General features: G+C 47.4%; 1 protein-coding gene across 3 annotated transcripts in view; it reads right to left on the bottom strand.

The window, feature by feature from the left end:
• Positions 1-497: 497 nt before the first annotated feature.
• Positions 498-11,924, bottom strand: part of pipox (pipecolic acid oxidase) — a 37,883-nt gene continuing 26,456 nt past the window's right edge. The window contains exons 7-8 of one of the 3 annotated variants that reach the window (XM_055658148.1): positions 10,161-10,236; positions 498-3,377 (exon numbers count right to left, since the gene is read on the bottom strand). In XM_055658148.1, the coding sequence (XP_055514123.1) occupies positions 3,253-3,377; positions 10,161-10,236 (201 nt within the window). In that variant the 3' untranslated portion in view covers positions 498-3,252. The remainder of the gene's footprint in view (positions 3,378-10,160; positions 10,237-11,924) is intronic. The other 2 variants (XM_055658146.1, XM_055658145.1) reach the window with 2 other exon arrangements.

Below are 11,924 nucleotides of genomic sequence, written 5' to 3'. Positions count from 1 at the left end.
CATTAGCTATATTTAAGAGGGAGTTAGATGTGGCCCTTGGGGCTAAAGGGATCAGGGGGTATGGAGAGAAGGCAGGTACAGGATACTGAGTTGGATGATCAGCCATTATCATATTGAATGGCGGCGCAGGCTCGAAGGGCCGAATGGCCTACTCCTGCACCTATTTTCTATGTTTCTATGATTGGCTAGGTGTAAATGTAAGTAAAAATTGTCCCTATTGTGTGTAGGGCATTGTAAATGTGCGGGGATCGCTGGTCGGCACGGACTCGATGGGCCGAAGGGCCTGTTTCCGCGGTGTATCTCTAAACTAAACTGAACCTTGGAGGAGGCTGTAAGCATCACTAGCCTCTGTGAGAGATGTGGGGATCAGACTACACAATACAAAGAAATACTTAAAATGCTAATCATTTCCTGATGTAACAGTGAGGATTGCAACTGCAATGCACCTCACGCTGCCTCGGCAAGGCCAGCAGCATCATCAAGGACCAGTCTCACCCCCTCTTCTCCCCTCCCCCATCAGGGAAAAGGTACAGAAGTGTGAAAACGCACAGCTCCAGATTCAGTTGAGTTTATTGTCCCGTGTACCGAGGTACAGTGAAAAGCTTCTGTTGCGTGCTATCAAGTCAGCGGAAAGACAACACACGATTACAATCGAGCCGTTTACATGTATAGATACACGATAAGGGAATAATGTTCAGTACAAGGCACAGATTCAGGGACAGTTTCTTCCCAGCTGTTATCAGGCGACTAAATCATCCTACCACAACCAGAGAGCGGTCCTGAACTACTATCTACATCATTGGTGACCCTCGGACTATCTTTGATTGGAATTATTTGCCACAGACGGCTGTGGAGGCCAAATCAGTGGACATTTTTAGGGCAGAGATAGATATATTCTTGATTAATACGTGTGTCAGGGGTTAAGGGGAGAAGGCAGGAGAATGGAATTAGGAGGGAGAGATAGATCAGCCATGATTGAATGGCAGAGTACACTTGATGGGCCGAATGGCCTAATTCTACTTGTATTCTGTATTGCGTATGCTGGTTTTACCTTGCACTAAATGTTATTCCCTTATCGTGGGTCTGTAAGTTGTGAACGGCTCGATTGTAATCGTGTATTGTCTTACCGTTGACTGGATAGCACGCAACAAAAGCTTTTCACTGTACCTCGGTACACGTGACAATAAACTAAAGTGAACTGATCCACGTGCCTGTGTAAAAGCCTCTTGACTGCCATCGCTTCAGAATACCGCTTTACCTCAATCAACTTGAAGAAAGCAACTGGCAGCACCAGTCTGCAGGAGAGCTCAGGATCTCCGAGCTGCAATTTTGGAATCAGACTAGTTATTACAAAGAAAATAACTTAAAATTGCAACTAATTTCCTGATCTAATGACAGGGAATATTAGCGACTGTAATGTAAGTATCGGCCCATTTCAATGTACAAGTAGCTCTGAGTCGGGTAGTTGCCATGGCAGCTCGTTCTTTGGTGCCATGCTTGGAGTGGCAGATAAGCAGCAAGGTTTATTAATATTTCTGCTTGTAATCTATGAGGGGAACCGACATACACTGCAGGTAGCTCACCACTCCGAATACCACGGTGCCCTTTCATGTTCCAATGGCAATCTGGGTCCAAAGATCTAAAGTTTCTGATCATACACGGCTTGTCACATGTGCCGAGGTACGGTGAAACACCTTTAGAAACATAGAAACATAGAAAATAGGTGCAGGACTAGGCCATTCGGCCCTTCGAGCCTGCACCGCCATTCAATATGATCATGGCTGATCATCCAACTCAGTATCCCGTACCTGCCTTCTCTCCATACCCCCTGATCCCCTTAGCCACAAGGGCCACATCTAACTCCCTCTTAAATATAGCCAATGAACTGGCCTCGACTACCCTCTGCGGCAGAGAGTGCCAGAGATTCACCACTCTCTGTGTGCTAACCAGTCAGCGGACTCTACAATGTAAGGCCTGGATAGAGTGGATGTAGATTTGATGTTTCCCCTTGTGCGAGAGTCTCGGACTAGAGGTCACAGCCTCAGAATTAAAGGATGTTCTTTTAGAAAGGAGATGAGGAGGAATTTCTTTAGTCAGAGGGTGGTGAATCTGTGGAATTCTTGGCCACAGACGGCTGTGGAGGCCAAGTCAATGGATATTTTTAAGACAGACGGTGGTTAAGTCCAGCTTCTTTCACCTAAGGAAGCTGGCGAAGGTGAAGCCCATTCTCGAGCGGCAGCATTTTGAGACAGTAATCCATGCCTTTATTACATCTAGGCTGGATTACTGTAACGCGCTCTATTTTGGTGTTGCTCGTTCTTCACTGGCTCGTCTCCAGTTGGTTCAGAATGCTGCTGCTCGCCTTTTAACAGGGACTCAAAAGAGGGAGCACATATCGCCAATTCTGGCCTCCCTACACTGGCTCCCGGTGCACTTTCGAGTTCATTTTAAGATACTGTTATTTGTTTTTAAATCTCTGAATGGGCTCGCCCCGCCTTACCTCTCTGAGCTGCTCCACCCATACGCTCCTGCCCGGTCCCTCAGGTCAGCTGGACAGCTGCTCCTGGAGGTACCGAGGTCTAGTCGGAGGCTCAGAGGGGATAGAGCCTTCTCTGTTGCTGCTCCGGCACTCTGGAACACCCTGCCGTTGCACATCAGACAGGCCCCCTCACTGTCCATCTTCAAATCCAGTGTTAAAACACATTTGTACTCCCTGGCTTTTGACCATGCCTGAGGCTTTGCTTCTGTTTTTGGTGTTTTTGATGTTTCTTTATTTTACATGTCTTTTCCTACTATTTCTTTTGATTGTTATTTTTGGTGTGTATTAACTTTTTTGTCAATGATTAGTGATGTACAGCACTTTGTTGCAACTATGATTGTTTTTAAAGTGCTCTATAAATAAAATTATTATTATTATTATTACAGATAGGGTTTTGATTTGTAGTGGTGTTATGGGGAGAAGGCAGGAGAAAGGGGGTCAGGAGAGATAGTGGATCAGTAAATGGATGGTTTTCAAGACCCAGTAAAATCACCAAAAGACCGACAATGGATCGATCAGCTTTGTGTTTTCCCATTTAATTAACTGCATATTCTTATTCTCCAGGTAATTTCCCAAAAACAAAACAATTTACACAAATTCCTCTATTTCCCGAACCAGGAACTTTTACTTTGCGCCGTCATTTTGCGTGATAAAATAATTTCCCTGCGTGAATTATTAACGCGAGTTAACGTTCAAATCTTTCCCCCTTTGCCCTAGAGCACAGACTTCAAGTGGAACCGACAGATTTTGAAAGGAGAAAGATCGTACGACGGCTTCTCTCCGAGGCAGAGTTCCGAAAGGACTTTCCCGACCACCGGGGCAAGCTTGAACCCATGACCTAAAAATATAAAGTGAGACATTTCGTAAGGAAAGATTATCAAGCTGCAGAATATAATCAACTCATTTTCAAATTCTGGGGCTGCTAAATATAACGTTCTGCCATTCCAGGAACTATAAAGAACAAATATTTAATATAAACATTTTCTTCCTGTGCTAGAATTGTTCTCTTCATTTTAGCCGTCTGACCGTTTCATCTGGTCAAGCTGTTCCATAAAAATAAATGATGATGATTGTGCTCTGACTTGCTCTGTCATAAGGAGCAGAATGAGGCCATTCGGACCATCAAGTCTACTCCACCATTCAATGCTTGCTGATCTACCTTTCCCTCTCAACCCCATTCTCCTGCCTTCTCCCCAAAGCCCATGACACACGTACTAATCAAGAATCAGTCAATCCATTGACTTGGCCTCCACAGCCGTCTGTGGCAATGAATTCCACAGATTCACCACCCTCTGACTAAAGAAGTTCCTCCTCATCTCCTTCCTACTTCTGCTCCGATGACTTTTGTGCTCCAGCATCTTATAGGACACAGATCCACCGTAGACACTAACAGTGAGGAACCGTGTGTGTGTGTGTGTCGGCGCCTTTGTGTCTACAAAAAAAACCCTGGTTCTGTATAGTTTAGTTTAGAAATACAGCGCGAAAACAGGCCCTTTGGCCCATCGAGTCCGCACCGACCAACGATCCCCGCACACTAATGCCCCTGTCCCACTTGGGCGATTTTTTAGCCGACTACAGGTGACTAGGCTGTCACCACATGGTCGCCGGGGTGTGGCCTGTACGGTGGTGAGTCGTCTCCTCAGTCGCCCAAAGAGTTGTAGCGTTTTTCTGGTTGCCGCTGGATTTTGAAATGTTCAAAACCTTTTGGCGAGAGTCGGCGACCGTTGGCTTGGCGTAGGCGCTGTCGTAGATTGTCGCCGGGCGCTGACTTCGGTGGACTCCATTGGCGACTTCCTGCGTCAACGTACGTCTGCCCGCGACAGGTACCGGCGACTAAGTTGTTTTACCTTGTCGTAGCTTGTAGCAGGTGGACGTAGGTTGCCGTAGGTGTGGTCGTAGGTGGACGTCCTAATGGGCTGCCAGCTGTCGGTAGCTTGCCGTTGCTTGACGTAGCTAGGAGATAGGTTGTTGTAGACATTGTCGTAGCGGGGTCCAGTCACCGGTTTTTCGGCAACCTCCTATGACTGTGACAGTCGCCGAAAAAATCACCTAAGTGGGACAGCCCTTTACGCACACACTAGGGACATGAGGTTTCCACACATGCTGTAAAGAATTAAATAAAATACTTTGCCTGGTCAAGCGTGAGAATAATGTTGACTGCACGGAAACAGGCCCTTCGGCCCCTCAAGTCTGCTCCGACCAGCGATCCCCGCACACTAACACTATCCTACACACACTAGAGACAATTTTACATTGACAACAAGCCAATTAACCTACACACCTGCACGTCTTTGGAGTGTGGGAGGAAACCGAAGATCCCGGTGAAAACCCACGCAGGTCACGGGGAGAACGTGCAAACTCCGTAGAGACAGCGCCCGTAGTCAGGATTGAACCTGGTGCTGTGAGGCAGCAACTCTACCGCTGCCCCACCGTGACAATCTGTTTATACCAAATGCATGAAATAAATTAATGATACAACCTTAGCAACTTACAGGAAAGACACACTTTGCAGGACTGGGAAAGGACACAGATTTAGTACGTGATTGGGTTTAAATAGAATAATATTCAGCTGGCAGTCAGTCAGTCACAGACTGTATGAGTGAAGTGTCATCATCAGAAAGAGGACTGTAATCATGTTACTATATCAGGCTTCATGTATACTCTGACACGTTGGCGTTGAAGTCAGGCTGCTCCCAGAAGGGGGTCTGTTCTCATTCATTACAGTCATGCTGCTCTTTTAACTCTTTATCTCAGCAGCAGCATTGCATACTCTAACTATGGTTCTCCTGATCTGTGCACAATTACAATCCAGCCGTCTCCAGTGAACAGAGACACGATAAAGGGAATAATGCGAATTACGTTTACTGCAAGATGAAGTCCGATCGAGGATAGTCCGAGGGTGTCCAATGAGGTAGATAGTAGGTAGACAAAAATGCTGGAGAAACTCAGCGGGTGCAGCAGCATTTATGGAGCGAAGGAAATAGGCGACGTTTCGGGCCGAAACCCTTCTTCAGACTGATAGGGGGTGGCGGGGGGAAGGAAGGAGGGAGGAGGAGGAGCCCGAGGGCTGGGGGATGGGAGGAGACTGCTCGAGGGCTAAGGAAGGGGAGGAGACAGCAAGGGCTAACAAAATTGGGAGAATTCAATGTTGATGCCCGCCGGATGCAGGCTCCCCAAGCGGAATATGAGTTGCTGTTCCTCCAATTTCCGGTGTTGCTCACTCTGGCCATGGAGGAGACTCAGGACAGAGAAGTCGGATTGGGAATGGGAGGGGGAGTTGAAGTGCTGAGCCACCGGGAGTTCTGGACCGCTCTCTAGTTGGTGGTAGAGTAGTTCAGTTGCCTGATAACAGCTGGGAAGAAACTGTCCCTGAATCTGGAGGTGTGCGTTTTCACACTTCTGCACTGGACTTTACCTTGCACTAAACGTTATTCCCTTTATCCCGTATCTGTACACCGTGAATGGCTCGATTGGGACCATGTATTGTCTTAGCGTTGACTGGATAGCACGCAACAAGTACCTCGGCACACGTGACAATAAACTAAACTAGGCTAGACTAAGCTTGGATCTGCACCGATCACTTGGATGGTTCAGTTTGTACGTTCTCCCCGTGACCTGCGTGGGTTTCTCCGAGATCTTTGGTTTCCTCCCACACTCCAAAGACGTGCATGTGTGTAGGTAAATTGGCTTGGTGTCAATGTAAATTGTCGCTAGTGTGTGTAGGATAGTGTTAGTGTGCGGGGATCGCTGGTCGGCACGGACACGGTGGGCTGAAGGGCCTGTTTCTACGCTGTATCTCTAAACCTAACTAAACTAAAGATGGACCCAAAATGCTGCAGTAACTCAGCGGGACAGGCAGCATCTCTGGAGAGACGGAACGGGTGACGTTTCGGGTTGAGACCCTTCTTTAGACTCGACCCGAAAGGTCACCCATTCCTTATATCCACAGATGCTGCCCGTCCCGCTGAGTTACTCCAGCTTTTTGCTCCAGCATCTTCGGTTTAAACCAGCATCTGCAGTTCCTTCCTGCACACGGGACTAAACTAAGCCTGGATGTGGCATCTACGTGGAGCCTGGACATATCTCTTTGGTTATTGCGTTCTGATCACATCAGACACTGAGTGCCATGAAAGAGCTCTGTGACATGTCAGTCTGGGCCTGTTCATCTACACGCTCACATACTAAAGGGGTTTCATGACAGAAATGTTTACTCATGTTTAAAATATTTTGACAGGACAGCCAGAACATTGAAAGAAAATATTCTGAATCAGGACTAACAAGGAACATTATATAAAACCCATCGTCTGAAGACAGATCCGTCAGCTATCGAGGTCACGTGCAGGAGAAGGCAGACTTGGTAAGTGGGTCTAACCCAGGGCGTGTGGAAACATCTGTATTCTCTCTGCAGCTGTGCAGGTCGGCACAAGATATTTAGTAGAATTTATAGCAGAATTTCTCTAAATTGCCCCGAGTGTGTGTGTGTGTGTGCGTGTGCGTGGGGGGTGTGTGTGTGTGTGGGGGGGGTGTGTGTGTGTGGGGGGGGTGCTGCGTGTGTGTGTGTGTGTGCATGTGTGCGTGCGTGCGTGCGCGTGTGTGTGTGTGTGTGTGTGCGCGTGCGCATGCGTGCGCGTGTGCGCGTGCGTGCGTGTGTGTGTGTGTGCGCGTGTGTGTGAGTGTGCGTACGTGTGCGTGATAGTGTGCAGGGATCGCCAGTCGGCACGGACTTGATGGGCCGAAGGGCCTGTTTCCACGCTGTATCTCTAAACTAAAGCTGAATTAAGTCAACCGGGGGATGGTGGCCTTTAGACTTTATAGATACAATGCAGAACAGGCCCTTCAGCCCACTGAGTCCCTGTCGCCCAACAATCACCCATACACTAGTTCTATCCTACATTCACTGGGGGCAATTTTCACAATTTTATCAAAGCTAATTAGTCTACAAACCTGCACGTCTTGGGAGATCCCGGAGAAAACCCACGCAGGTCACGGGGAGAACGTGCAAACTCCGTACAGACAGCGCCCGTAGTCAGGATCGAACCTGAGTCGCTCCCACACTCCAAAGACGTACTGATTTGTTGGTTCATTGGCTTCTGTAAATGATATATTGTCCTTCGTGTGTAGGATAGCGCTAGTGTACGGGGTGATCGCTGGTCGGCGTGGGCTCGATGGATTGTAGACAGGCACACATCGAAGTGTGGGGGAATGGAGGGATGCAGATCACATGCAGACAGATGGGAACAGTATAACTTGGGGGCTGAAGGGCCTGTTCCTGTGCTGTACTGTCAATGTTCTATCTTTTCCAACGTCCACAGACAAGGGTTCCTAACCTGGGGTAAAACTACCCCCAGTGGGTAAATGTCACCGACCCTGGGGGTAAGTTTGTTGATTGTGGATGTGTACATATTTGTTCTCATTGACTGACTGTGTCTGGTTCTGGTACACCAGTATCTGTTCATTAGCTGTTCATAAATAAGTGAGATAACATTGTTACTACTGTGCTAGTAAAGTTGCCGGGGGGGTAAACAGGACGAAAAAGGTTGGGAACCCCTGATCTAAGGTCACCGGGTTAATTCCCGGGATGGCGGGACTGTCATATGCTGAGAGAATGGAGCGGCTGTGGGCTTGTACACTCTGGAGTTCAGAAGGATGAGAGGGAATCTCTTTGAAACATATAAGATTGTTAAGGGCTTGGACACGCTAGAGGCAGGAAACATGTTCCCGATGTTGGGGGAGTCCAGAACCAGGGGCCACACAGTTTAAGAATAAGGAATTATATTTAAGGAGTTATATACGCTATATTTAAGAGGGAGTTAGATGTGGCCCTTGTGGCTAAGGGGATCAGAGGGTATGGAGAGAAGGCAGGTACGGGATACTGAGTTGGATGATCAGCCATGATCATATTGAATGGCGGTGCAGGCTCGAAGGGCCGAATGGCCTACTCCTGCATCTAATTTCTATGTTTCTATGAGTAAGCCATTTAGAACGGAGACGAGGAAACACTTTTTCTCACAGAGAGTTGTGAGTCTGTGGAATTCTCTGCCTCAGAGGGCGGTGGAGGCTGGTTCTCTGGGTAATTTCAAGAGAGAGCTAGATAGGGCTCTTAAAAATAGTGGAGTCAGGGGATATGGGGAGAAGGCAGGAACGGGGTACTGATTGGGGATGATCAGCCACGATCACATTGAATGGCGGTGCTGGCTCGAAGGGCCGAATGGCCTACTCCTGCACCTACTGTCTATTGTCTATAAGACAAAACAAGTGTCTTCAACTAATGACAAGGAACCTATTAAGTTGACCTTAAAGAGCAGGGTGGGTGTTGGCCGAATGTTTCTTCTCAAGACGAGGAGCTCCTGTACCTAAGGTGCAACAGAAGATGTTGCTGTCACTCAGCACCCTGGTTAATCTAGTTTATTGTCCCGTGTAGCGAGGCAGAGCTTGGCTCCACGGTTCACACAGATACTGTGGGCTGGACGGCATCCCCTCTGCTACACTGCTTTATCATCATCACCTTGTTGCATCTCATCAGTCTGAAGAAGGGTCTCGACCCGAAACGTCGCCTATTCCTTCTCTCCATAGATGCTGCCTCACCCTGCTGAGTTTCTCCAGCATTTTTGTCCACCTAAGATATAAGCTGCAGAACAGCTGGGAGCGGCTTATATACGGCTTGCTGGTCTAAATTACACCCGGTCTGTCTCGTTGCAATGAAATTGATGGTCGCTCTATAAGTGCCTATAAAACTTGTCAAAGAAATGTTCACGATGTCTTGAACGATCATTTGTTATTTCCCATTGCAATGTAATTTATAAATCCATTAGACCGGGCTGGTCAGCAAACAAGGAAATAAATAGTTGTATATAGAAGTTGTGCTGGACAACATTGCCGGAGTATGTAATTGGTATAAAGCACCAGCCCTAGAAGAGTTTTTACGTTGATGATGGTTTATTTTAATTTAAATAATAAATTGGCTACAGATTGCATTTGTGTCTTGGGGGCATGTTCTATCTTTGCCCCGACGTGCCAACAAAATGTATCTGAGCTACAGGGATGGCTGATAAATTACAAAGTTCCAGTCACTTGCTGTAGTTGGTATGTGTAGAACATAGAGGGCCACTCCATATAACATTAGAGGACGGTAACGTTAATGTCACAAAGGTAACGACAATACAGCAGTGGCATTAACATTCCTTGTGCATCGGTCACTGGAAGTAAACTCAGCAGGCAGGCAGTGGAGGAAGCTAATGGCATGTTGCCCTTCATAGCGAGGAGGTCCTACTGCAGTTGTACAGGGCCCTGGTGAGACCACATCTGGAGTATTGTGTGCGGTTTTGATCTCCTACTTTGAGGAAGGACATTCTTGCTGTTGAGGGAGCCTAGCGTAGAGTGAAACACTGTGGAAACAGGCCCTTCGGCCCAACTTGCCCACACTAGTTCATGCCGGTCAACATGTCCCATCTACACTAGTCCCACCTGCCTGCGTTTGGCCCACATCCCTCCAAACCTGTCCTGTCCATGGACCTGTCTAAAACGTTGTGATAGTCCCAGCCTCAACTACCTCCTGTGGCAGCTCGTTCCATACACCCACCACCCTCTGTGTGAAATAAATCACGCGTGTAACGACACCGACCTGAGAATCCAGCCCCAACGATGATGTTCTTGTGGTCAGGATGATGATCCAGAATGAAATCATAATCGGGAGTATTCTGTTAAAGAAAGAGATGATTTACCAAGTGTGAAGTGTGACATTCCGTGTCATTTACCTGTAAGTCCAACCTTGGCCATCCTTGGCGCAGCGGTAGAGTTGCTGCCTCACAGCACCGGAGACCCGGGTTCAATCCCGACCAAGGGTGCTTTCTGTACGGAGTTTGCACGTTCTCCCCGTGACCCGCGAGGGTTTTTCTCCGAGATCCTCGGTTTCCTCTCACACTCCAAAGATGTCCAAGCTTGTAGGTTCATTGGCTCGTTATACGAGTAAAATTGTCCCTAGTGTGTGTCGGGCAACGTGGGGTGGAAGATTGTAACCGCCCTGCTTCGACTAATGCAATCAACTCGACGTGCAGAAATGTCCAACAACTTTAGGCTGTGCACGCCACACAACAGAAGAAGGAGAAGAGGAATGGTAGCGTACATGTGCGGGGATCGCTGGTGGGCCGAAGGGCCTGTTTCCGCGCTGTATCTCTAAACTAAAAACAAAACTAAACTAAATTGCCATAGAGGGAGTGCAGAGAAGGTTCACCAAACTGATTCCTGGGATGTCAGGACTGTCTTATGAAGAAAGACTGGATAGACTTGGTTTATACTCTCTAGAATTTAAGAGATTGAGAGGGGATCTTATAGAAACTTACAAAATTCTTAAGGGGTTGGACAGGCTAGATGCAGGAAGATTGTTCCCGATGTTGGGGAAGTCCAGGACAAGGGGTCACAGCTTAAGGATAAGGGGGAAATCCTTAAAAACCGAGATGAGAAGAACTTTTTTTCACACACAGAGAGTGGTGAATCTCTGGAACTCTCTGCCACAGAGGGTAGTTGAGGCCAGTTCATTGGCTATATTTAAGAGGGAGTTAGATGTGGCCCTTGTGGCTAAGGGGATCAGGGGGTATTGAGAGAAGGCAGGTACAGGATACTGAGTTGGATGATCAGCCATGATATATTGAATGGCGGTGCAGGCTCGAAGGGCCGAATGACCTCTACTCCTGCACCTAATTTCTATGTTTCTATGTTTCTAAATAGAAACAGGTTGTACATGAGGTCTGAGATAAACCAACATGAGGTTCAGGAGACTGTGTAGTTTAGTTTAGTTTAGAGATACAGCGTGGAAACAGGCCCTTCGGCCCATCGTGTCCACAAAGACCAACAATCCCCGCACATTAGTACTATCCTACACGCACCAGGGATAATTTACAATTATTCCAAGCCAATTAGCTAAACAAACCTGCACGTCTTTGGAGTGTGGGAGGAAACCGAAGATCGCGGAGAAAACCCACGCAGGTCACGGGGAGAACATGCAAACTCCGTACAGACAGCACCCGTAGTCAGGATCGAACCTGGTTCTCTGGCGCTGTGAGGCAGCAACTCTACCACTGCGCCACCGTGCCGACCATGGGTTCTATGAAACTAAAATTTCAAAACAATTTTTATACATATTTATGTTAAATATATTATTCCATTGCCTGAGGATTTTAAATGATTTTTTGAATCATTAATTCATGAAAAGCAGTGTAAATCAAAGTATATTTCGAGCTTCTCAATGTGACATGGGATTGATTGGATAATATGGGTCATCGTGTAGTCCATGAGCAGACTGTACATCTCACCCACATCTGTAACCGGTTCAGATGGTTTAGTTTAATTTAGAGATACAGCGTGGAAACAGGCCCTTCGGCCCACCGAG

Source organism: Leucoraja erinacea, chromosome 28, assembly GCF_028641065.1.
Source record: "Leucoraja erinacea ecotype New England chromosome 28, Leri_hhj_1, whole genome shotgun sequence".
In the NCBI taxonomy this organism is placed as follows: domain Eukaryota; kingdom Metazoa; phylum Chordata; class Chondrichthyes; order Rajiformes; family Rajidae; genus Leucoraja; species Leucoraja erinaceus.
The sequence above is the reverse complement of the archived record's forward strand: the minus strand, read 5'-3'. Positions and strand labels throughout refer to the sequence as shown.